Source organism: Aspergillus mulundensis (genome assembly GCF_003369625.1).
Source record: "Aspergillus mulundensis strain DSM 5745 chromosome Unknown scaffold_0, whole genome shotgun sequence".
In the NCBI taxonomy this organism is placed as follows: Eukaryota; Fungi; Ascomycota; class Eurotiomycetes; order Eurotiales; family Aspergillaceae; genus Aspergillus; species Aspergillus mulundensis.
Window position 1 is genome coordinate 4,800,397 of NW_020797888.1, and position 25,061 is coordinate 4,825,457.

The 25,061-nt window shown below is 45.6% G+C and overlaps 6 protein-coding genes across 6 annotated transcripts; 2 read left to right on the plus strand and 4 right to left on the minus strand.

Annotated features, from left to right (window-relative positions):
- Positions 1-27: 27 nt before the first annotated feature.
- On the minus strand, positions 28-2,120 carry DSM5745_01311 (gamma-glutamyltransferase; the record flags this gene model as incomplete). The annotated part of the gene is made up of 7 exons (XM_026743327.1): positions 28-476; positions 527-660; positions 710-870; positions 927-1,506; positions 1,556-1,715; positions 1,777-1,810; positions 1,863-2,120. The coding sequence occupies 7 exons, from the start codon at positions 2,118-2,120 to the stop codon at positions 28-30; spliced, it is 1,776 nt and encodes a 591-aa protein (XP_026609172.1).
- Positions 2,121-2,793: 673 nt separating this feature from the next.
- On the minus strand, positions 2,794-4,461 carry DSM5745_01312 (uncharacterized protein; the record flags this gene model as incomplete). Its single annotated transcript, XM_026743328.1, has 4 exons — positions 2,794-3,223; positions 3,276-3,311; positions 3,370-4,043; positions 4,309-4,461. The coding sequence occupies 4 exons, from the start codon at positions 4,459-4,461 to the stop codon at positions 2,794-2,796; spliced, it is 1,293 nt and encodes a 430-aa protein (XP_026609173.1).
- Positions 4,462-9,753: 5,292 nt separating this feature from the next.
- DSM5745_01313 (putative Zn(II)2Cys6 transcription factor) lies at positions 9,754-11,570 on the plus strand (the record flags this gene model as incomplete). The annotated part of the gene is made up of 4 exons (XM_026743329.1): positions 9,754-10,026; positions 10,099-10,740; positions 10,786-11,066; positions 11,135-11,570. The coding sequence occupies 4 exons, from the start codon at positions 9,754-9,756 to the stop codon at positions 11,568-11,570; spliced, it is 1,632 nt and encodes a 543-aa protein (XP_026609174.1).
- Positions 11,571-12,221: 651 nt separating this feature from the next.
- Positions 12,222-13,947, minus strand: DSM5745_01314 (MFS transporter; the record flags this gene model as incomplete). Its single annotated transcript, XM_026743330.1, has 4 exons — positions 12,222-12,226; positions 12,297-12,879; positions 12,933-13,429; positions 13,485-13,947. The coding sequence occupies 4 exons, from the start codon at positions 13,945-13,947 to the stop codon at positions 12,222-12,224; spliced, it is 1,548 nt and encodes a 515-aa protein (XP_026609175.1).
- A 1,449-nt stretch (positions 13,948-15,396) lies between these two features.
- sit2 (putative siderochrome-iron transporter) lies at positions 15,397-17,303 on the plus strand (the record flags this gene model as incomplete). The annotated part of the gene is made up of 3 exons (XM_026743331.1): positions 15,397-15,662; positions 15,708-16,321; positions 16,369-17,303. 3 exons carry the CDS (start codon positions 15,397-15,399, stop codon positions 17,301-17,303), a joined length of 1,815 nt encoding a protein of 604 aa, XP_026609176.1.
- Positions 17,304-18,086: 783 nt separating this feature from the next.
- DSM5745_01316 (uncharacterized protein) lies at positions 18,087-18,647 on the minus strand (the record flags this gene model as incomplete). The annotated part of the gene is made up of 1 exon (XM_026743332.1): positions 18,087-18,647. The coding sequence occupies one exon, from the start codon at positions 18,645-18,647 to the stop codon at positions 18,087-18,089; it is 561 nt and encodes a 186-aa protein (XP_026609177.1).
- Between the last annotated feature and the right edge of the window lie 6,414 nt (positions 18,648-25,061).

Consider the following 25,061-nt stretch of genomic DNA (forward strand, 5'->3'; position numbering starts at 1 on the left):
GCATACATAGCACAAAATAACAGCAGCTTAAACCGCAAAGCCCGCCGAATCCAACTGTCTCGGCTCCCCCGCCGCATCAAACGTCCCATTTTTCAACACACGAATCGCCTGCGCCGTACTTCCCCCCGGTGCGGTCCAGGTAACATTATGCCCGCGGGCCTTCATAAACGCGACAGTGGAGTTATCGTACGCGTACTCGAACGTCGCCTGGTTGGGAATCAACTGATCGTGCAGACGAGGTCTGGCCAATGCCTCGGCGGCACTTAGGCCCTCGTCAACCGCGTGGATGATGTTCTGCACGGTAGCTGTGATGATGCGGCTTCCGCCCGCGGAGCCCGCGATGAAGAAGGTTGTTCCGTTGGGGTAGGTTACTATTGCCGGTGTGCAGGAGGAGAGGGGGCGTTTGCCGGGTCGGATGTAGTTTGCTTCGGAGGGGATGTAGCCGAAGGAGTTGGAGGAGCCGGGGATGGAGAAGTCTGGACATGTTTGTTAGAATAGGTTGAGTTGGGGTGCATAGAGTGCGTACCGTCCATCTCGTTGTTCATGATGACGCCCGTTTCGGGGACAACGATTCTGCTGCCGAAGAGGAGGTTGATTGTCGTGATCGCTGAGACGGCGAGGCCGGAGCGGTCGATTGTGGCGATGTGCGATGTTCCTGGCCTATACTTATGGTAAGACGATGCCTTAAAGGAGGTTTAATGATACTCACGTTTCCAAGCTCTCAATACCAGCCGGGTCATACGCAGACACATTCTGTGTCCGGAGGTCCGAGATCCTCGAATGAATGTCATCGGCAGTGTCCTGGTTAATCATGTCCCGTTCGTACTTGCTCATGCCATCAACAAAGCCTGGGTCTCCGAGGGCGGTTCTCTAACAACGAAGTCAGTCATGGTCCATTCAAGCGTGTACTGATTCTTTCCACACACCAAGCCGTAGGCAAAACGCATCGCCTCATCCAATCGATGCGTACTCAAATTGACATTCTGCGCCGTAAACAGCGGCTCGTACGTATCCAAGACCTTGAGTATATTCATAGCAACACTCCCACTCGACGGCGTAGTCGTGCTTGTCACCTGGAGCCCTCGGTAATTGATCTGCGCGTGATCACGCACAACAGCCGTGTAGTTGCGAAGATCCTCCAGCGTCATAGTTCCATTAGCAGCCTGAAGCGCCTTAATCGTGTACTCCGCGATCGAGCCCGAGTAAAACGCATCGGGTCCCTCAGCTGCAATTGTCTCTAGCGTGTTGGCATAGCGCTTGCGAGTGATGGTATCGCCCAGTTTAACGCGCGTGCCGTTCGGCGCAAAGTCAATGGCGAACGAGGGGTCGTTGACGAGGAAGTCGTCGCCGGAGCCGACCGCGGACTCCATGTATCGGACCAAGTCCCTGCCGACTGGGAAACCGTTGCGCGCGGTGTTGATGGCGGGCTGGACCAGGGTGGACCAGGGGAGGGAGCCATATTTGCTGTGGAGGAGTTCCAGGCCGCGCAGCTCACCGGGTACGCCGCTGGACCTCGTTAGATAGGTAAATCAAGGCAGAAAGTTGGGTTTCGCACCTCGCCAACCCGCCGAGCGTGGAGGCATCGGTCAGGTTATTGAACATGGTCTCATACGCCGCGGCCGGAGCGGTCTCCCGGAAGTCAATATACTCGAATGTGCCGTCGGGGGCCTTAACCAGCATAAAGCCGCCGCCGCCAATGCCACTGTGGTACATCCCTAGGCAACCATCAGCAATTGTCGCCGCGTGGCTTCGAATACAACAGTAGGAATCTCTCACCGACAACCCCAACACAAAGCATAGTCGCGACCATCTACACCAAACCGCATCAGTAACGTCCAACCCGAGTCACAAGCAAAACCCACAGCATCAGCCGCATTCCCACCCATCAAAATAACATCCGTGCCATGCCGGCTACAGATCGCGCTCTCGCTCGCGACAGCGCCCCGTTTGCCATACTGATCCGTGGCCTCCGCCTCCGCGCCTCTCTGCGTATGACCGGTAAAGCGATCGTACGAGTCCAGCGGCGACGGAATAACACCGGGCACGTGGAAAACCAGCAGCACCAGGCAGAGTGTGGTACAGAGGGAGACCTTCAGCACGCGCGACAGCGACTGCGACATGGTTGGTCTGGAATTGACAGCGGCTAGCGAGCGCGTCTGGCTCGGATGTGAAGAATCTAAAAGGAATGAAAGCTTGTTGTTGGAGCTTGGGAGAAGTGGCTGGGTGACACCATCGTTGCTTATTATTAGCACTGCTTGATCTTCGCCGGGCTCCGGCCCCTACGGCTCCTACGGCGCCGCTGGCAAATAGTCGCGCGAGGCTGAGGGCATACGTACCTGTTTCTCCACATCTTGCGCGCTATACCCCTGCATGGCCTTACTCCAACGGTGGCTCTTGCCTGTTTTGTTAGGTGATAAAAGATGTGGATAGGGAATATATTGAGGAAATGGTGAAGAAGACAAAGGGCATTTTGGAGAGGGGCACAAAGGCTCCGACAGGCACCGTGGAATTGATAAGCAAAGGGCCAGGGCCAGCGTAAGTGGTTGATAAGGCCGCAGATTGAGTTGGAGTCAGCTGCGACTCCAATCTTCCAATGGATCCGCTGATAGCCTGATACAAGATTGGGGTTCTGGCTTGTCATGCAGGCCGATAAGAGGTTCTCGGTTCTCACTAATCACTGTGCAGGTGGTCTGGGCACGGGGCCTGTCAACAAAGCCCCGGCTTGTCACGGGTCAAATCGCTGTAGATCCCCCGCAAACACTCTCTACTGCCCATTACGTACGACAAACCGCCCTACCTCAACCCCATCTCACTCTTCTCCTTCTGTCGCTCCCCATCATACGGTACTGTATATGAGACCATCTTTCTCGCCCACAGAACTGTCTCCGTCCATTCCGTGGGAATCTCCTCCTGCGGCCCGAGCACCGTCGCAACCAGGCGACGGCCCCAAACTCCAACATACCATTTGTTAGAGAGCAGATGCATCCCAACGCCATAGTGCAAGAATATAATCCGCGCCGTCCAGTCGCCCTCTTGTAACTGTGTCATGAATTCCTGGCTGATGTGAATCGGGAACGCGAGGATTCCGCCTTGATTCTTCCCCCTCGGCCACTCCTTGATTGCTTCTTGCAGCGTGTCCCAGGTGCTTTGGTACATTGCCTGGTGGGGGCTTTCTGTTGAGTCTATGGTGCTGCGGAGGTTGTCTAGTGATTTCAGTAGGTCCCTACGCTCGTTAGTATCTCTTCGCGAGCTCAATCCGGGAAGCGCGGACGTACCGTTGTAACTGCTCTAGGATTGGGTCTTCTTGTGCGCTACACGTTATGTTAGCAGGTGCCGGTGGACGCGAAACAGTGGAAATGAACCACTCACTCCTCTATATGCCCACTCTTCAAAAACACCTCTCGTCGCTTATAGATAAACCACGCCTTCATCTCCTCCGGCTGCTCGACACTATCCAACTTCTCGAACAGAAACGCGCACCCCGTAAGGAGCCGATTAATTTCGAGCACCTGCGACAGCGGATCAAACGTGTCTCGATCCTGCGACACGCACGGGTACGCAAAAGAACAGAGCATGATGAAAATCGAGCAGATGAACGCCGGCCCTATAGTCTCCGGCGCAAGATCAGCCAGCACGCGACTAAAAGCCGACGTCGCCCGGTTCTGATACTTCAGCGCAATCTCCAGCCACTTGCTATCGCCCTGCTCGAGGAACGCGATATGCAGGGCCGCAAATGCGAGCAGGATGTCGAGAAGAAATGGGTTCGATGTCGCGAGGCGCGGGATTGGGATTTGGAAGTGGCCGGCTTCTAGGACGTCTTGCCGGAGCGTGAAGGACGCTTCGACCGTGTAGTGGTGGAAGAGCTTCATCTCTAGCATGCGCGTTTGGCCCGACCAGCCGTCGGAACTTGTTGGCGTGTCGGCGCTGGAGCCCTGTGGTGTGAGAGGGAGCTGGCCATCTGCCTCTGCGGCTGCGGGTGGCGGGTAGTCGCAGTCTAGGCCTCGCTTCTTGCATAGGCTACATCGTGGGAGCTCTTCATCGCACTGTATGTTACAATAAGCGCTGGACAAGGTGGGGGGTTCCATATATGCAAGTTGAGAAACATAACGCGATCAGGATGCAGCGCATGGCACACGATTCCATAAGCGCGTCAAGAACAAATCCAAGCACGAGAACAGCGACGAACCTTCACATGCCTCCGTTTACATTGAAAGCAACCCCTCCGGGATTTTGTATGGCTGCGACGCGAGGGCATTCGAGATGAACACAGCTTATCATCCGACCGGCGCGGTCGAATGAGTCACAAACCGAGCCAGGATTGCCAGAGGAATTGTAGGTGCAAATATAGCCACTGGAAGCATAGGTTATTGGCGCTGCAAGCTGGCAATCAAGCTTTCCACGAGATGTGGTAGGGCTGTAAATGTCGTATTCGTCGTATCCCCACAAACCAAAGCGCAGCATTGCAGAAGCTTCAGGTGGGCGAGTCAGACGATCAGACGATGCTGGGGCGAGCGGATCCGATTTCCCGGTCAAGTCCGAAACGTGACTGGGGGCTACTCTGCACAGCAACTAGCCATGAGGGTCTTAATTGCGGTAAAAAGATGCTGGCGGCTGGGAATTAGAGTCCTGCTAAGGGATTCGGCCTGGCTTTTGGAGCGCGTAGAAAGCGATTGTAGTAATTCAAAGAGCGACCCATCGGTAAAGCCCGTACTACATCCTTCCACCTGTCCGAGTATCCATGTTATAAGCAATGTTCATTCTATCGACCATGTCCATAGCATAAAATATCTCACTATATTTAGACCAGGGTCCAAAGCCTATAAGCATGTAGAGTAATTAATAGAACAAGAGTAGATATTTGAAACACTCTTTGTACTATCGCATAGAACGTACTATAGACCATGGCCGTAACTGCTGCGTGGTGACTATTAAGACAGGTGGAATTTCATTCATTATATTCAGGCCAGACAGAGTGTTTGGATTTGGGAGTCGAAGAGAGCGATTGTATTTGTGGCCCAGTAGTTGAAGGAGCGTACTGGCGTAGGTACGGTAAAGCGTGTGCTACCGACGAGCGGGAAGCTTTTACAGGAAAGAGCATTGGAGGAAAGAACTTCGAGAATTAAGAAGTTACGGGATATACTTTGACACACGACCATCTGTTAATCGTGCCAAAAAGTAATATCCCAGTGGTGGTTTACAATACGGAGATTGATAAAAAAAAATAAAGAGCTTAAAAAGAAATGCTTCCAACGAGAATCGAACTCGTGTTTTCGGATGTCCCTTGTAGAAGGGTCATGTAATATGAGACCGACGTCCTAACCACTAGACTATGGAAACTTGCTGAAGAAATCTACCCTTTTTATGTTTTATATGCCAGACACAACTTAACAAGCTATCTCATCCAATGCTCCTTGACGTATGCATAAGTCGAGCGGGGCCGTGTGCAGTACTGTCCAACTCGGTCGGATTGCAGAATTTGACTAGTCGTCAGTACTATACCAGTATATTGACCTTTGATATCCGTGCCTATGTGCGTTATTGGGATGGTTCTCCCCCGCCAGTACTTCGAGATTGCTGATATATGTATTCGCATACCCCCCTTTTCACTATTGGAGTATAAGGACGGACCTATTGCCAATTGGCTTTTACGGCCTAGCGGTATATATGCTAACAGGTTATGAGCCCACCTATAGAGTCCGGTTGTGCAAACGGATGCTTGATAGGTTAGACTCGTTGATCAATCCTTACCCGTGCCCTTAGCCATAAAACCCGGATATCTAGAAAAGAAAGCTAGTGCGAGGGTAATCTACCTATAACCCAAGGGTAAAACAGAGCTATATAAGCCGACCTTCTAGGGGGTATATTGGGGTATAAGGACGGGCTATATAGAGCTAATTGGGTTTCATGGCCTAGCGGAATATGCTAACACACTCCAACACGAACCACCCAATGTCCATCGGTCCACTGTAGTTCCACCAGTGCAACATTGAAACTCTCTGAGTATGTCTGCCAGAGGGACAGACGAAGCTGACGCCGACAGAGGTCTCCATAGTCAATGTCAAAGTTTCTCCAAGAAATAGCAGTCCCCACTGTAAGCATATAGTATGTGAGGTGTAGTGTTGTGCCTAGGGAGCACACTCCATGGCGGCAGTTTGTGCTAGTCGAGAAGCCTCCGATAGGTTGTTCCATAGTCCCAGTCCTCCTTGGCTAGGATCGCACCAGGGAACTTAAGGGCGAAGCGTGCAATATCATACACTATAGCAACCAAGCCACCCCTCACCCTCGAGGCCGTGTAGGGGAAGGGCTGCGACACAGGTACCTGAAAGCCACCCCTCACCCTCGAGGCCGTGTAGGGGAAGGGCTGCGACACAGGTACCTGAAAGGGACAGGGCCGCCATTTAATCACTCGTTCAACATTGCAGCCTCCTCCGGAGTAAACATGACAGCTGGGGCCCCTTCGCAAGAGAGACCCTTCCTGTGTACCTGACACGCCAATCTTGCAAAGTTAGCATAAGTGGATGCGAAGAAGCAGAGTCTTACGCTTGTATATCGAAGATAGCCCAGGAAACCAGCTTCTGACAATTTGAGATCATGGTCGATCGGTCAACGACATCGCTGGAAAAGTAACGACAGCCAGTCTTATCAATGTCTAGCCCGGAGCCCAATTCTGCTGCGCGGATTATGTAGTTGGTGCCAACTTTGTCAATGTCGAAAGTGCAGTATAGAAGGCCAATTGACATGCTTGGTTGGATCGTGGTAAGGTCGACGCCGTCCTTATCCTGGATCCAGAGACGCTGTATAGTGGCGTACACCTTCTCACCAAGCCCCTTCTCCTCCCGCCGATTGGTGATACGGGCAAGGTTGTACGAGAATCTGGGGTTGATTAGCACTTGAACCCCCGAGTAATCGACAACCTTACACAGCCGAAGAACAAAAGCGTATGGACGAGTAACAAAGAGCAGAATCTCGTGCAACGATGCTCCAGATCATGCACGAATAGAGTTTGATCGATAAGATGCCATGTGGGATTTTCCCATGTGAAGTAAAAAGAGATTAGATGCGTCCAATTTTGTTCGACGTAATTCTGATTGGCGGCCGTTGTAAGAGAGCCAGCGTATTACTCCTCGCACTTGACTGCCATGCTTGATGCGTCCGCCCGAATGGCAGTCCGGGCTTGGGTGAGAAAATCTGCTGCTCAGATGCGGGTCGGCAGGAAGAAGGGTTGAGAAGAACTCAGGAGATGCGTGGAAGCGGCTCTGCCACAAAGTCAGCTATCATTACCTACTGACCACAGGACAAGTTGGTTGGACGAAGTTGTATGGCATCGTGGATCGACTAGCGGCTGTCCCGGGTGCTCTGGGAGACAAGCTCGCGCAGCAGCGACTCGTAGGCAAGAGCCCCCTGCTCTCGAGATTGAACCCGCACCTCTTGACTCTTCCGCTTGAACTCTGGCGCCATGGGACTCGGTCTGCTCGGAGATTGGGCGCCGGTCGTGTTACTGTCGAACCAGGGTTGGGGTCACGCGGAGTTGCAAGCTGCTGAGGTTGTTCTACTTCTGTCACATTCCGCTCGGAGCTCGTCTCCCCCATCCTCCACCCCCAATGTCCAGGGTCTCCTTGGGTGCACCGTAGGGATGAAGGGAAGAAGCTCCCTTTAGACTCAAGATTTGATTCCTAAGTCTGGCCAATGAGCCTGTCTGGATAATGCTTCCGTGCTAGCAATACGAGTGTCCCTGCGCCAAACACGATGTCTCACGTATAACGGTAGAAGAAGCCGATGGTTATCCAGAACCGTGAAATCATTAATGGCTTGGGGTTGACTGATAAGGGTATCCATAAGCTGGGTTGGTAGCGAGCCCGGTAAAGCATACCATAGCAGCTTGCGTCGGGCCTCTACAGCAGAGAGCGCTCGCCTTCTTTCCCTCGCGAGTCGCAACTCTTTGCCCCCACAAACCTTGACTCGTCAACCAACCAGCCATCTATTCTGACCAATTGGGACTCTATAACATTACCGAAGAACGGCACTTTTATCTCTGATCAGACGCCCGGGCGTTCTGCAGCCCCAAGCCTCATCGAAATAAAAGAGCCAGCCGACTGTTCGGAGTACCAAGGTGATCCCCCGATTCTTGTCTGTGGCTCAAAACGAAGACTGATGGGTCTGCATACCCCTCAAACAGTGGCGGTCTCACATCGATCCTCGTTCCCATCCGAGTTGAACATTCGAAGCAAAAATTATGGTCTGATCCTTCCACGCTGGGCACAGTCACGCGATTTAGTTGCCGCCAATGAATCTTGCACCAAGAACACCTGGCGGATTATGCGCTTCCAATACCCCGCGTCCTTAGGTATACATGCGCCACATGAGCAAGTCAGAAAGCTGGTGCGATGCCCGCAAGCTTAGAGGAGATCGTACGAACCGCCATGTTTTATTTGCTGCTCGATAGGAACACCCAGCGAAATGCTTCGCCGGTTCGGCAGCGAAGCGCAACAAAAATACATTTCGTTTTGCTTGACGGACTTTCGAAGTGAATCACTCCATTTCTGCAGACATTACGGCTTCTACGATAATCACAGCATTGCTTCCGGATAAGCCGTGCTGACGCTGGGCCTTCTGCAGAACAAGTCTGGACACTGTCGACCAGTCCAGTTTGCAACAATCCCCGCCCTAAAATCTGAGGTCATCTTCAACCCTCCAAGGCAGTCGAGATTAAAATCCTCGGCCCCATGAGGGCGAAACCGGGGCAATGGCCGGCCAATCCGGGGTGATGCCGGGGACCATTTCGGGGTCATCCGCAACTCAGGAGACCAATCCTTGCAGAGCCCTGCATCCTGAAGAATCAGTTTCAATCTCTTGTGCTTTAAGTGTGGCATCCTTTGATCGACCAAGAACGGCAACTCCATACAGAGCATCATACCAGATATCTTATCACAACCGATCAGTCGTTCGGGGTACAAGTGTACCGTTACACCACTCTGTGAAGCCCAGGCCACGCGCCCGGGAGATCATCCCATGATGAACCAATTCGTGTATCCCGTGGCGGATGTGCGCCACAGCGGCCTTTAATATAGGGTGGAGGGATACTCCCCGAACAATACGCCGTCCCCACTCGCGGGGACCTGGCTTGGCCTAAACGATGGATCAGCTTAGTGTATACCCTTGCAGTCAACCCCGGAACTTTAATCATTTCCAAACGGTATGATCGGGGACGCCCATGGCGACCATCTGATTATAGGCATAAGAGCATTGAGGCATGGTGAAACCGTCGATTGAAGGAGAGAATGAAATGTCGGAGAGCATCGTCTCCACCCGATGTTAGGCATGGAGGCTCAACTGCATAGGTCGCTGAAGAATGTGGGGAACTTGACACCAAGTAACCGGTACGTGTCACAAATTCAAGCTAGAACTGATCAGGACTTCGCTCAAGTCCTTGATTCGTTGGAAAGCCTTCCATGAAACCAACGGCGAATCCCGTGCGGCGGTTTGAAGATACGGCCCGGGGATGAAGGAAGGACTGGTCGGCGACTCGGGCTTCTCGGGAACAAGAGGATTATTGGAAATTGGACTCGAGGGGAACCGAGTTATTGCGTGGGTCGCCGAGAGCTGAAGTAAGTGCCATGTTATTTTTCATCTTGCCAGTCGCCCATGGAATTGCCAACGAGGCCTGCCGCTAATGTTCGTCCTATTGACTGCCAGACTTTCAGCATCAACCATATCCAAATACCACTCTATAACCATATCTCGACGAGGAACAAGATGCCAGGAGATTCCGATTCTTCCTCGAAACCATCGTCGGTAGCATGTCTTCCCTGCCGCAGTCGCCATGTCAAGTGTGATGCCGTTATGCCCACTTGCACTCGCTGTCGGACAAACGCTACCGAATGCCACTATATTCGCTCGAGGAGAGGACTACGGAAACGTAGTAAGGACTCTTTATCTCAACCGCTAGAAGAGAACGTCTTTTCGATCGGTGCCGACACCTTGCCGGACTGGCTGGATGCTGCTTTACCTCCAGACTTAAGCGTAGATGTACCGTGCCCTAGAAACCAACCATACTTCCGGTGTGCGTACCATGAAAGAGTAACAAACTGACCTAAGCAGGCAGCAAAAACGTTTCTGCAGCCTCATGATGGCCCCACGATTCAAGAGTTCTCTCTCCTTGACGACGCCCTCGCCCTCCCCGAGACAGACCTTGTCACCCCCGAGGTGGCATATGACCCGATGATCCAGCTCTACTACGAGAACTTCCATCCTTCACATCCTTTCATGATACCGAGAAAAGCGCTCGGCACCTCGCTCTGCTACCTGATACCCCCGCCACTCCTCTCCATCATGCGCTATATCGGTGCTCATTATTATCCAAATCCGTCTCTCAAGCAGGAATTCCGCCAAGCAGCGTTCAACGCTGCCTCTGATGCATCAATAGGAGATGGAGCCAGAGTTCAAGCGTTGCTCTTGCTAGCCATCGTTGACCATTCACATTGCCATGAGCAGAATGCGCACCGGCTAATCCAGACGGCCGTTAGCCTGGCACTGGAGATTGGAGTAAATCGTCAGTGCTTTGCTACCGAGCACTCCTACGGCCACTCCGTGTTGGAGGAAAGCTGGAGGAGGACATACTGGGAGCTCTACGTTGTCGAGGGGCTATTAGCTGCGATGCGAGAGCAGAGTTCGTTCAGGTTATATCACGAACCGGTAAACGTGCAATTACCCTGCGATGAGAAGATGTATAACTGTGACAATGTAGGCATCAAGCAGAAAGAAAGGTTACCAGCTAATATAGTATAGGTAATACCGTCTAGGCAGAGCCTGGATGACCTCCAGAACAACTGGACACTAGGACAGGACTTTTCAACATTCGCCTACCGCATCAGCGCCGTGCAGAAGCTCGGTGCCGTCCTCGAACTAAATCGCTCCCTCGAACTCGAAGGCAGTCTCGAATCCCATATCGAAACCATCGATGCCCATCTCGTCTCCTCACTCATGGTCCTCCCTCCACTCCACGGCACAGGATACGACAGCTCCTGCCACGACGAGATGGTCTTTCAAGCTCAAATGATCCTTTACCTGTGCGTACCAATCTACCCCTTTGACACGGAAGCCATAGCAAGACTCAAGCTGACCCATATCTACCCAGAGCATTAACCTACCTCCACCACCCCCGCTCCAGCATGCGCTTCGCCTCCTTCCACGCCAACCCGCCAACCCCCTGCACCCGATTCCAACTCCCCGAAACACCAACAGAACAACTCTCGCTCAACCACACACAAGCCCTAAACTTACACTCCCACAAACTCCTCCGCGCCGCAGACCACCTCTCCGCCCTCGCCACCCTCCCCAGCGCCATCCACCGCCGCACCCCGTTCTTCACATGCGCTCTGGCAATGTGTATAATCGTGCACACCGCCGCCCTGCTCGTCGTTGAATCAGACGAGAAGAAGAAGGAGGCGATCAAGGCGCGCATTCAGCTGAGTATTGGGGGTCTGAAGGTGCTCGGGCGGACGTGGCCGCTGTCGAAGGTCGTGAGGGGGCAGATGGTTGATATGTACCAGGCGGTTAATGTGGGGAGGTAGCATATGTGCAGGGTGCAGACGGTTTGGTTAGGCGGCTGGATGTCCGAGTGGTGAGGTGTCAGCAAGAACTCTGGGCACCGTGTTTAAGCATGCATGATTCATGGACCCGAAAGAGGGATGGAAGGGGGATTCGGCGGCGTACGTGGGTATAGGTATAATGCAGAGTCGATGCGGAAGATACCCTAAAACAACATGGTCTGTATGAATGGAAAGTCCATACCGAGCTTCATAAAGAAGTCGTGGTAGATATAATCCCACTGGACGGGTCCCGTTAGTCCAGGCCAGCAGTAGCAGGTAAGGTGAACGCAGCCAAACTAATCTAACGACCACAGACGCCAGGCGAAGACACCCAAAAGCCGCTCGCACCTTGAGGGGTGAATCAAACTCCTACAGCCCCTCATACAGCTTCTGGCACATTCCTGAGCCGAGGCCCAGGCTGGGACTGGACAACCCAAGGGAGGGCTAGTATTCGAAGGGAACGGTAACAGCTGACTCCTGAGGACTATAAGACCAGTCCAAGTGCGAGAGACTCATAGAAGAAACAAGTATTTACATGATTCTACATCTAAATCTATCGATTCTATATACAAGTTCTCTACCTTCTACTCCAACTCAATCAAAGATCATGTCTAGCATACCTACTCGCCATCCTTAGCCTCCGCCCAAACCTCAGCAGGACAAACGGCGCCGGCACAAACAACACAGTCAGACAACCCAAAAGCGTACAGGCCCAGTTCACACCAAGGTTATGGAACATGGCGCTCGCGAAGATAGGAAAGCCCGCGCCGAAGCTCGAGCGCATGAAATCATTGCCCGCGAGCACACTCGCCGCATACCGCGGATACGCACCCATCAGGTACGTGAAGATACAGTAGAATATGAGACAGCTACCCAGGGCGAAGAACATGCTCGCGACGATGGGGACGATCCAGTGGATGGAGGCGTAGTTGCCTGTCCAGCCGAAGAAGAAGAGCGAGATGGGGAGGAGGATGCAGCCGAGCGCCGCGGGGGGGAGTTGCTTTTCGGGCGCGATGTCTCCGGATTCAGAGTAGTGCTTGCGCTGGAAGAAGTACTTCCAGCCGCAGTAGAGGGGGATGGCCATGGCGTAGCAGGCGACCAGGATGCCTAGGAAGGAGAGGCCGCCTTCGCCGAGGTTGAAGCCGTGGATTTCCTCGAAGACGATGGGGAAGGCTTCGAACCAGAGGTAGAAGATGCCGTAGATGAGGGAGATGTAGATGTTTAGGACTAGGACGATGGGTTCGGTGAAGCAAAGCATGAAGGGGCGGAGGAGGGTTTCGAAGAGGATGCGCTGGTGTGGTTAGCTTTTATTCCTGAATGGGTATGGGCAGGGGAAGCACGAACCTGCTTGGGTGTTCCGGAGAACTCGGCCTCCGCTTCGGTTGTGAGATCCTTCATTCCTGTCACCCGGCGCAGGCGTTTTGCTCGTCGGCTGAGGATGTTGGGCGCGTATGTCTCTGGCAAAGCGATGAAGAGGAGCACTAGGGTAAACCCTGATAGCCAGAGGAGTTCCCAGATCGTCCATGTCCATCCCTTTGACATCGACGCGAAGCCGCCAATCAAGGGCCCTACAACAGGTGCAGCGATTGCAATGGCGCCCCAGACGGCGATCATGTAGTCTCGGATTATGGGATGCCAGATATCGCCTAGAGAGGCGCCGCCCGTAGCTAGGACTGGGGAGCCTAGAAATCCGGTAAGAAAACGGAAGGCGAGCAGCATTCCGAAGTTCTTTGCATATATGACCGCAAATTGAAAGAAGGTAAAGACGAGGAGGGTGTAGATGTAGACGGGGTTTCGGCCGATGGCGGGGATTTCGGAAAGTGGTGACCAAACCATTGGGCCTGAATGAACTGCATTAGCCTTGAGCGTGGTAGAAAGAGCTTGATGATAGCGTACCTAGACCATAGCCCGCAACGAATAAACTAAGTCCCAGCGTCGCCGCGACCTGGCTGACACCAAAGTCCTGGACCACGCTGGTGACACCGGGCGAGTAGATCGAGGAGCCCAGATAGACCGAAAAGGTGAGCAGGAAGATCATCAAAGTCGTCCACACCTTTCTGGCCAGGGGCCAATACTGAGGGTTCTCGGGGTCCTCGGGACCGATCCATGTTACAAGGTTGGGATTAGGCTCTTTCTCCTTCTCGTCCTCGCCATGTTCTTGGTTTGTCAAACATGCCGACACAAAAGTATAAAGACCCCAGATGTTCTGCTGATTTTCTTCATCGACAAGACCCTTGCGCACTAGGTAGTTCTTGCATGTCTCGTCGCTGGTTTCCTCGGGATACTTGAAGACGCGACGGTTGGTGAGAAGGCGGACGACCTGCCCGAACTGAGAGTCGCGGATGATCGCCGTGGCCATTGTTGATCTGATGATGAACAAGGCCAGGGTTCAATTCCATTTTATAGGTACATATTGTAACCAGGGTCCAATGGTTCGTTGGATGTATTCCAAGATATGGCCGGAATGACTGAGGTATGAGATCATTGCCATGAGTTGATGGACCCTGAAGTGCACGGAGTATGACGCATGTAGACTCCGACACCAGCGATGAGCCTCTCAGAAGCCACACTCTCGATTATTCTCTGAAGTTCCTGCAGTCCTTATCCGAGAGCTCCGGACCATTAGGGCGATGCGACGATCGGCAGTAGTGTTCTAGAAGGGTTGGTTAGTCTTGAATCATTGTCCACCCACTTAGCAATTTGTGCACCCTGCGGATCTACTACCCGATGTCGACCAGTAGGACAGTGCAATCGCTTCAAAAGACCATGTCTGAGTAGGTTCGATTTTGAACGGGCGAGTCTTGGTATTCTTGGGTTGCAGTAGCGCACTCGGCTGTTCGCCTTCGATCAGGCCCGCGGGTACCAGTAACCGAACGACGACGGTCGCAAAGACATTTTGTGCATATCTGATGCCGTCGGCCGAAGCACCATGAGCCGCTAGAAGCTCGATCGTTGTACAGATCGGAGAATTTACCGACTTGTAATTCTGTTGTGCGGCTTGTGCCACGGACCTCGAGATCAGCCAAGCTGTCGGGAAGAGCCAGAGCTGCAAGGATTTCAAGCTGCGAGCCACACCCACAGCCGGAGAACCCCGAAGTCGGCCTGCGTCTTGATTGAGCTTGACAGCCGGACTCTGCGCGGTGTTCATGGTTCATGCTTCACGCCCAAGCCAATGATAAGCCAGTGGCCGGTGTTGCCCAGGAAGACCTTATGATGTGGAAGCCACCAAGGAGCGCTAACGGGGAGTAGCTTGCCGGCAAACGTGGTGCTGAAAACGCCCCCACGCTGCACCGACTCGCACCGGAACTCGGAATTGGCAGTCAAAGTTGGAACTCACATCCAAACTGAAAAGTATTGAGCGAGACTTGGGAGTCATAACTTTGTATGAAAGTATGCGTCATGTACTTTCGCACTCTGAGTCTCTCTCGTGCAGCTGGGGAAGAACGGGGACGCCGAATCGATCGTGTCATGGATCCACCAGAGAAAAACCAGCAGCGAGTCAGGACTCGGCGACAGTCTTAGCCTCTTAGGTAGGTAGTCCAGCTTGATCAGATAACGGGGCTTATCAGATCCGCCCACAATGCCATTGGCTCCGGAGTCTCCAGGATCATGAGAGGAGGGCGAAAATCTCGAGAGATGAAAACCTTCTGTCGCGTCTGGCCGCCAGTCCGGAACTCTGCTCCTGCTATATAGCTAGACCGTTCCCCGGTGACTCTTCGTTCTCCCCTCCTTCCTTCTATCATCCCTCTTCCTTGAGTTGTTACCCCCTTGTTAGTGTATTGTCCTGTGCCGAGCCAGGCTCTCCGCCATGGCCTTTTTGGATAAATTCATCTCCCGCACCGACCGCACCCCGGCCGAGTCTCATCCCGCTGAGCCCAAGCTCGAGAACCAACAACGCATCGACCCTGAGTCCGACTCGGATCCATCCTCCGACAGCAGTATTTTTGCTCGGAATGAAAAAGAGGTCGAGCAGAACCCGGACAAGATCACCCAAGATGCCCACCTCGGTGTACAAAAGGCCGAGGCCGCCGCCATGGTCTGGAGCAAAAAGGCCGTCTACGCGACCTACGCTTGGTGAGTCAACGATTCTTCTTCCTACGTCTTTTGCTAACAGATCAGGATCTGGGTGTGCTTCTTCCTGCTCGCGCTCCAGTCTTCCGTCAGCTCCACTGTGATCTACAACGCCTACGCCAACTTCTCCAAGGCCCCCCAGGTCTCCACCGCGAATATCCTCACCAGTATTATCGGCGGTGTGCTCAAGCTGCCGATTGCCAAAATCCTCAACCTTTGGGGTCGTGCTGAAGGGTTCGCCATCTTCGTTGGAGTCTATGCTGTTGGTCTGATCATTGTCGCCGCCTGCAATGGCCCTGACTCGTACGCCGCAGGCTACGTCCTTTTCTGGGTTGGTTACAATGCGCTCTTCCTCATCATGGACGTCTTCATGGCGGATACCTCTGGAATGCGCAACCGAGCGTTTACTTTCGCTTTCTCTCAGACGCCGTTCATCTGCACCGCGTTTACCGGTCCTCTGGCCGGTCAGTCTTTCCTTGAAATTGCCAACTGGCGTTGGGCCCACGGCGCTTTCGCGATCATCAACGTCGTCGCCTTTTCGCCGCTTGTCATAATTTTCAAGTTCTACCAGAAGAAGGCCGAAAAGATGGGAGTGTACCAGCGGGAGCCTAGTGGCCGTACCATGATGCAGTCAATCGTCCACTACATCCATGAGTTTGACTGTAAGCCTCTTAGCCACTCCCCTTTCTGGGCCTTGCTAACTTGCTAGTGATTGGTGCTGCTCTGTTGATGGCCGCTTGGATTCTCCTGCTTCTTCCCTTCAGTTTGACGGGTAACGGTCGATCCCAGTACGGTGACGCCACATTTATCGCCATGGTGGTGGTCGGTTTCTGTACTCTCTTCATTTTCGCCGCATGGGAGAAATGGTTTGCGCGCGTTCAGTTCATTCGATATGAGCTTCTGAAGCAGCGCACCGTACTGGGCGCTTGCTGCATGTCCGCCCTTGCATTCTTCGCCTTCTACTGCTGGGATCTCTACTTCTACAACTTTGTAATTGTTGTCTACAACCTCAGCATCTCGAACGCAGGTTATATGCTCCAGATCTACAACGTCGGCTCCTGCTTCTGGGGTGTCATTTTCGGACTCTACATCCGGTGGACAAAGCACTTCAAGTACGCCTGTCTCTTCTTCGGCTTGCCCCTCCTCATCCTCGGTGCGGGTCTGATGATCCACTTCCGCGGCGAGGACCAGGGCATCGGGTACATCGTCATGTGCCAGATCTTCATCGCCTTCGGAGGCGGCACCCTGGTGATCGGCGAAGACATGGCCGTCATGGCCTCCGCCGACAGAGAAGGTGTGCCCATGATGCTCTCACTCCTCGGCCTCTTCTCCAGTCTGGGCGGTGCCATCGGCCAAGCCGTCGGGGCTGCGATCTACAACAACAGTTTCGTCAATGCCCTCCGCTCGCACCTGCCAGATGCCCTCAAGGGCATGGCGAAGGAGATCAGTGACGGCGGATACCTTGTCCAGAAGGATTACCCTGTCGGGGGCGATCTTCGCAACGCCGTCAACTATGCCTGGGGCCGGAGCCAGATGTACGGGTCCATCGCGGCCACTTGTCTTCTTGTCCTTGGTATCCCTTCCATTGCCGTCTGGCGCAACTATAATGTCGACAAGAAGCAGAACAAGGGTATCATTATCTAATCTACGCCGGCTTATGTCGACTTACCGCTATAGAATGCGCTCTACGCTTAATATAATCCCGAGGGATGGGTGGAGGAGGTATTGTTCGACTATCATGGGGATCTCTTTCGTTGGTTATCGATTTTAATTATACCCATTGTTCTAGTTTTAGTTTTCGTCCCTTGGAGCATTTGTTTTTGATGTGTTACGGACGCCCTAATCGACATCCTGGTTGGCTTAGAGGGTAAAATCTCGATACGATTTCAAGAATGAAAAGTTCTATTCTTATTCGTATCTGTTTGACATCTAGGCTTTCATAATTAGCCCTATAGATTCGTTTTGATAGCCCTCTTGGAAGTACTGTGGCGAAGCAACTAACGTATCCAGTCACGGGCGATGATAACTGTTTGGATCTGGCTCGGAAAGGCATTCTGCATAGAACGTGAACCTAATACTGGTACATACACTTGAACAATCCCTAAAAATCGAATCTGTCTGGGACTCTGGTTCGTGTTCCTAGATCATTTATGTCACAGCACCAACCTACAATCAACGCAAAAACCAATAAGAAAGGTAATGGACAACAAAAAAAACATAACATACATAGCATAACATCAAAGGTTAAAATGTTAAAAAAAGGCAAAGGACAACAAGCAGAGCATAAGGCGCATATCAAAGAAACCAGAACAGTAGCATGCAACGAGATATACACTGTAAGCTTTGGCGAAACCCGCTGTCTTGAAGCACTGACAGGTACGGAGTTCGCCAGAATGCTTTGCAAATGCTCAACCCCGGGTTCTCGTCCTAGGCAGAGCCCGACTGATTCCAAGCCCATCCATGAGTGCGTACATAGTCCAGCATCTGAACAGTCTCGTTCTGACCCGCCGCCCAGGAGAGATCAAGCACGGCAGACAACGGGGACAGCGTGCCGGCATCGTATCGCCAGAACTTCACTTTCCTGCCGATCGCAGTTGCGGCCAGGATCCTGGTTGAGCCATCCACGTTGTTCTCGCAATAGTGTATCAATTGATCTGTGGCAGATGTCCACTCCGCCGGCGTATCCTTCGAGGGTCGTTTGCACTCGACAATGAAGATTTGCTTTTCGTGCAGATCGTTTGTGTTCCTGCGCGGGCCGGCTCTCAGCACGATTTTGAATACAGCAAAGTCGGGCATGGTGTCGTCTTGTAGGACTCTCTGCATAACAGCTGTCTTGTAGCCGGCGCTTGGAGGGAAATACTCGGCGCATATGGTGGTCCAAAATATATTGACTGGACCCTCGTCGGAGGTTGGTTTGATGGCGGTAAGGCAGCTGTACAGGCCAAGGTTGCGGTGGAAGGGGGATCCTGCTTCGACGGTTCCGGCCATGGCTGAAGAGGGATGATAATGGTGTTGGAGTCTGCTTTGTTGTTGGGATTCTTCGCTGCGATAGACGCTCAATTTGGTGTAGGCAAAAAGGGACAATTGAGATGGATGGATACTGTAAAGAAAGGGCGATGTACTTGAGGACCATCGGTACTCTTATACCTAGTGAGGGCTGATCCGGATTTTGAGGCGCCTGCTGCGTTATGCACTCGCACCGTCTGCGTCGGCATGGATTCCAAGGCAAGAGTATCTCTGATTTGTCTCAGGTGCAGGTGCTCCCCAAAATCTGTATGGCAATTGAGCAGCTGTTTCTTTGCGCGCGCGTACTTGAGTTATTTTCGTCGTGGGGATGTACCTCTCTGGCAAACCTGATATGGAGCTCCAATGAGTGCTGCGCAAAAACCAACGGCGTTTCCTGAGGCTGACAGACTGTTTCAGACACCAGTGCTAGCTGGAATACCCATAGGTTCAGAGGTCTTAGAGCTCATAGTCCGGTGCTCTGCTTATCGTGGCTGGCGCTTAGGCAGGTGTTCTATAGGTTGTAAGGGCGTAACGAGTAGTCCCATGGAGGGCGAGCCCTCTTCCTTCTCCGATTCAACATCATTGACATTTTCCGTCTTTCCATAGGCCGATGGACCTTTCCATGACCTTTTGAGTTAAAGTAGTTGACAGCAGTTAGTTGTCAAGACTTAAGTTCATAATGACTAGCCAATAGCGTTGCTCATAGTAAACCTCTGGATTGTCTATATGTAGCAAGCGGTAAGTCGTGAGAAAACCTTAACCATCACGTGCTGCGCTAGTTCTAATTAAAATAGGTGTGTTTTAGGCGCCGGCCCTCCGGGCATTTAATATACCCTTTAATTAAGTAGTGCGTGGCTATACTATAAAGCTATATATATATTTTAAATAGGAAATATTACTAAAAACAAGAATAATAAAACTTTTATACTTTTAATTTATTAATTAAAGGGCTTTTTTAAGGCTTGTTATATTTTAAAAAGTAGTAAACTTAGTTACTTTTAATAATTTAGTTATTTTATTTATAGGGTTTTTTTTTCCTAGCACGTGGTGGAACTTTATAAGGTATTATTTATAAATATTTTATATAAAAAAGTATTTATTAGCTAACTAGTGTGTAGTAACTAAAATTTTTTAATTAATAGTATTAATAATAGCGCTAGTACTATTAAAGTATACTATAATTAACGTGTTATTTTATATTTTAAACACCTTAGTAAGCTTTTTTATAAATAAAGTTATTTTAATAGCCCTATTAAATACTAAAAATTTTATTATAATAAATAAAGGTGCTATAATTACTTATTTTTTTAAACTCCACGTGATAAAAAACTTATAAAGGTATATAATAAAGCCCTTGGTAAACTTTCTATTAAAATAATTTTAATAAAATATATTAAAATAAATAATTATTTTTTTTATATAGGTTTTAATAAGTACTAAATTACTTTAATTAACTATAATATAATAAATCACGTGCTTAATAGCTGCCATATTATTAATAATTAAAAATTTTTATTAATATTATAAAAATTAAACTAGGTATATAAGGTTAACACAGGTTTTTTTAAGCTAATTAAAAAATTTAATTAATTAAGTAAAGGCGTGAGTGCTAAAGGTGTTAAAAACTAAAAATATATTAAAATTTATAATATTTAATTAGTTAACTTTTTATATAATTTTAATATACCCCTTTATTATTAGCATTTTTGCCGGCCTAGCCTTAGTAAGGCTAAAATATTAAGCTATTTATTTTATATATATAGCTTAAAAAAGGCAGATTATCTTACTTTTATAATTATAAAATATTATTAATTTAAGAAATTTAATTAATTTATTACTAACTTTAAGTTTATAAATCTTTTATAAAAGGCTAATAATAATATTTATATTAGCCTTTATTTTACTAGTAATAATACTATTATTTATATAAGTAATAATTAGCGTGTAGGGTAACTTTTAAATATATATATAAGGTTTTTTAATAAGTGGTTTAAAGCCCTTGGCGCGTAGTAATTAGTTAAATTCCTAGTTTTATAAGTATATAAAATTATAAAGGCTAAATAGGGCTTTTTATACCTTATATATAAGGTTATTATTAATCCCGTGGCCGCGTGGCTATTATATATAAACCTTTTAATTAACTATTTTTATATTAAGATAGGTATTAATAATATTAAATTAATACTAGCTAAGCCTTTAAATAACTATAGCTATTAATATATATTTAACTACTATATTAGCTATAACTAAATAAAAGCTTTTATTATAATTTAATTTAATAACTTAGTAATTACTACACGCAATAATCCAAGCCTTAAATAATAAAATAAAGCTATTTTTATTACTTTTAAGTATAAATACCTACTTACTAAAAATAATCTTAGCCCCTTTTAATTATTTAACAAGCTTTTACGTGTTTATAGTAATTACTATGCTAATATAAACTAATATAGCTTTTTTTTATTAATTAAAAAACTTAAATTATCACGCTTTTTTATAGGATCTTAATACCTTAATATTATTAATATATAATTTAACTTTAGTTAATATTTAAAACCTCCCGGTAAGTAAATACTAAACTATTTTATTAAGTATTTTAATAACTCTAGTATTAACACGCTTGGTTACTTTAGTTAATAAGCTATAATTAATATAAGGTTTAGGGTATTTAATTAATAAAATAATTACTATATTAAAAATATTGGTGTTTATATTTATCTTGTGTGGGGTGGCCTTTATTATTAAAACTTTTAATTAATTAGGGAATTAGCCTGGTATCTTATAGTTTAATATTCTTAAATTTTAATTAATTAGTATATTTAATACTATATTAGTATTTGTGTTAAATACACGTGGCTTAAAGTAGTTTACCTTAAAAATCTGCCTATATATATTTTAAATATTATTTAGTACTAATTTTAATAAGTTAAGGTTATTTTAAAGCTTTTAAGGGCGCGAAGCGGGTGGGGCTTAGGTTATTAATAAAAATAATATAATTTATATTTAAAATTAACTAATAAAATTTATTAATAGTGGTGTATAAGCCGGCGTTATTATAATATTAATATTTTTTATTAAAAATTAAGGTGGTGTTACTAAATTAAGGTTATTATAATAATTTAATAAGGTTGGGCTTGGCACGCTAGCATTATTATTATTATTATTAATTAGTTATTTTAGTAAAATTTTTATATTTTTAGTATGTAAGTATTATATTAGCACTAAAATAAAATTAACCTAGTATTTTAATATTAACAAGGCAGGTAATTTTAATTTAATATTACCACGTGGTACTAAAGTTAGTTAGTATTATAAAATTAGGAATATAATTTAAATTTAGCTAGTAATTAGTATTTTAAACACCTGGATTATTAAAATTAGCTTAAAAATAAGTATATTATTAAGTTTAGTATTATATATAGTAGCCCCTGGCGCTAATTTATTTAATTAAGGCAGGGCACCTTTTATAAATATAATATTAAGCAGGTAATTATTTTTATAAAACTTTAATTTATTAAATAAAATATACTTTAAATAATAAACCCGCTTCCCTAGGACCCATACCTAAAAAATTTTATTATTATTTTTTTTATATTTAACTAAATAACTAATTAAAGCTCTTGTAGCAAGCTTGTGGGACTATTTATAATTTTTAATTAATATATAAATATATAATTTATAGTTATAAGCGCGAAAGTTATTAAAATAAGGTATTAAGTTATTAATTTAGTAATATTCACGCCATAGCTACAAGGGTAACTTGCTATAAAAATTTTTAATAATAAATAGTTAATTTAAGATTATAATAGCAGCCTTAATTATTTTAGGCTATATTTTTTTTAGTAAACTAGTATTAATTTTTATGGCTTGGGCTATTATATTAATATACTAGGTATAATATTTTAAAATCTTATTAAACTTTAAAGTTTTTAGTAAAAAAGGTTAAAATATTAGACCTTTTGGCTTGGCCCAGGCCTTATACTTAAAAAACTTTTTACTACTATTTATTTTAATAACATAAATATATTATCCTGTAAGGTGCTTGTGGTATTTTTAGTATAATATTAGTTATTAAAACACTTTTTTTTTTAATATAGTATACCGCGGCTAATTAAATAGCATTATTAATAATTATAAGGTAATAATTAAATTTACTAATTTTAGTTAATTAAATAGGTTATATATTTATATACCATAGTTTTTTTAAATTTACTTCCCGCGGGACGGGCCAGAATAATATTTTATAAAATTTAGCCTTAAGGTAAGCAAAGTAGTTTAATTAATTAGTAATATTTATATTAAGGCCTTTTGCCTAGGCTATAGTATAAAGTCTAAAAATACCCGCGTGGCTAAAGCGCTTATAAAATAAATTTATATTAACTATAGTTAATTAAAAACATTATTTAAATATAAACTTTAAAAAAGGGATATTATAGCGTGTATAAGCTTGCCTTATAATAAATTTATTTAAGCTAATAAAAATATTATTTTTTTTATAATACTATATGCCAAGCATTTTTTTTAGCCTTTTAATAAATAATAAGTAAATTAAAGCCTTAGGCGCGTGATATTTATAAACCTTAATTTTTTTATATATACTATTTATACTCTTTATAATAATAATTAGTATTTCATAACCTTTAGCATGTTTAATTACTTTATTAAATATTTTATATAAGTATCCTAAGTAGTTTAGGCTGTATTTTATATAGTTTTTAAAGTTAAAATACTTAAAAAAAATAAACTTAGCTAATTTTATATTTATAAGCTACTTTATTAGTTTAGTGGTTATAGTAAAAGTAGGTATAACCAAGAATTTAAGGCTAATTTTAAGCTTTAATTTATTATATTTAAAGTTATAATTATTAAATTTATTATTATTATATAAAGCTATAGCTTATAGTTTTATACTAGTTTTATTTAGGTATAACACCCATACTTTAAAAAGCTTAATTTAATTATTAAGTTAAAGTTAAGGGTTTAAATAATAATAATTTTTTTAAAAATAGCTACCATGTTTATAATATTTATAAAAATAAACCTTATTATTTTTTTGCTTTATTTAATTAACTTATTTTTTTTTATTTATACTATTTAAAGGGCTAGTAAGCACTTTAGTATAGGGTTTTTTATAATAAACCTATTTTTTTTATTTTTTTAAGGGCGGGGCCGCGGCAGCAAGTAGGATAATTATTTTAGCTTTAGCTATAGTATTTTTATATAATTATTTTAAATTATTCTTGCTATAGTTTCTTAAAATCTTATTAATTAAAAATAATTATTAAAATATAGCTTATATTTTAAGGTTATTATAAATTTTTTAAAAAACTAATAACATGGTAATGCTAGGCTTAATAATAATATATAGGTTTTTAATAATATTTTATATAATTATAAACACTATAATAAACTTAAAAGTAGTAAAAAACTAGTTTTTATATATATTAATAACACTAAGCACTGCCTTGGTAATCTAAGGTATGCCTTATTTAATAATAATTTAGTAAATTATATTAAATATTTTATTAGTATACTTTATTAAATATAGGAATTTTATAATTTTAATATAAATTTTATAGCTAACTTAGCCCAGGAGCTAATTAATAATAAGTATTAAGTAATTTTTTTATTATTTTTAATATAATTTATTTTTAAAAGGCCTGGCAAGCAAGAAATTAATTAATTAAAAAAGGCATAGGGCTTGTAAATATTTTCTTACCTAATTAAATTACTTATTATAATTAGTTTAGCCCAAGAGTTTAATCCTAAGTAGGTATATAATAATAAAAATTATAGCCTTAAGCAGGCAGTGCTTATAATATGCCTGTTTAAGCAAGAAATTAAAAAAATTTATTAACTAAGTTACTTATTAAGGCGTCCCTGCAGCAGGATTAGGTATTTTTATAATAAAAATAGTTTATTAAGGCTTAGCTATATTAAATATTAAGTTTTAATTAGTTAAAAAATTATAGTTTTATTAATTTATAAATAGTAGGTGTTAAAAATTATGTTTTAAAAAGGTAAAAAAAGTATATAATAATACTTATTACAAGCTTTAAAGCTTATAAAAATACTTAAAAAAGTTTTAAATAATATTTTAAAGTAATTAAAAAAGTTTAAAAGCTTATAACCTAATAACTAGCTAATAATATTACTTATAGTAAACCTTTAAATTATTTATATATAGCAAGCGGTAAGTTATAAAAAAACCTTAACCATCACGTGCTGCGCTAGTCCTAATCAGGATAGGCGCGTCCCGGGCGCCGGCCCTCCGGGCGTCCGACAGTTCATTACTAGGTAGCGGCTTTGTTTTGAATCACATGACACCGGCGCGGCCACTTTCCTTCGGCCTCCTTTCGACTTTCATCCCCCTATTATCCCCCACATGTGTGGATC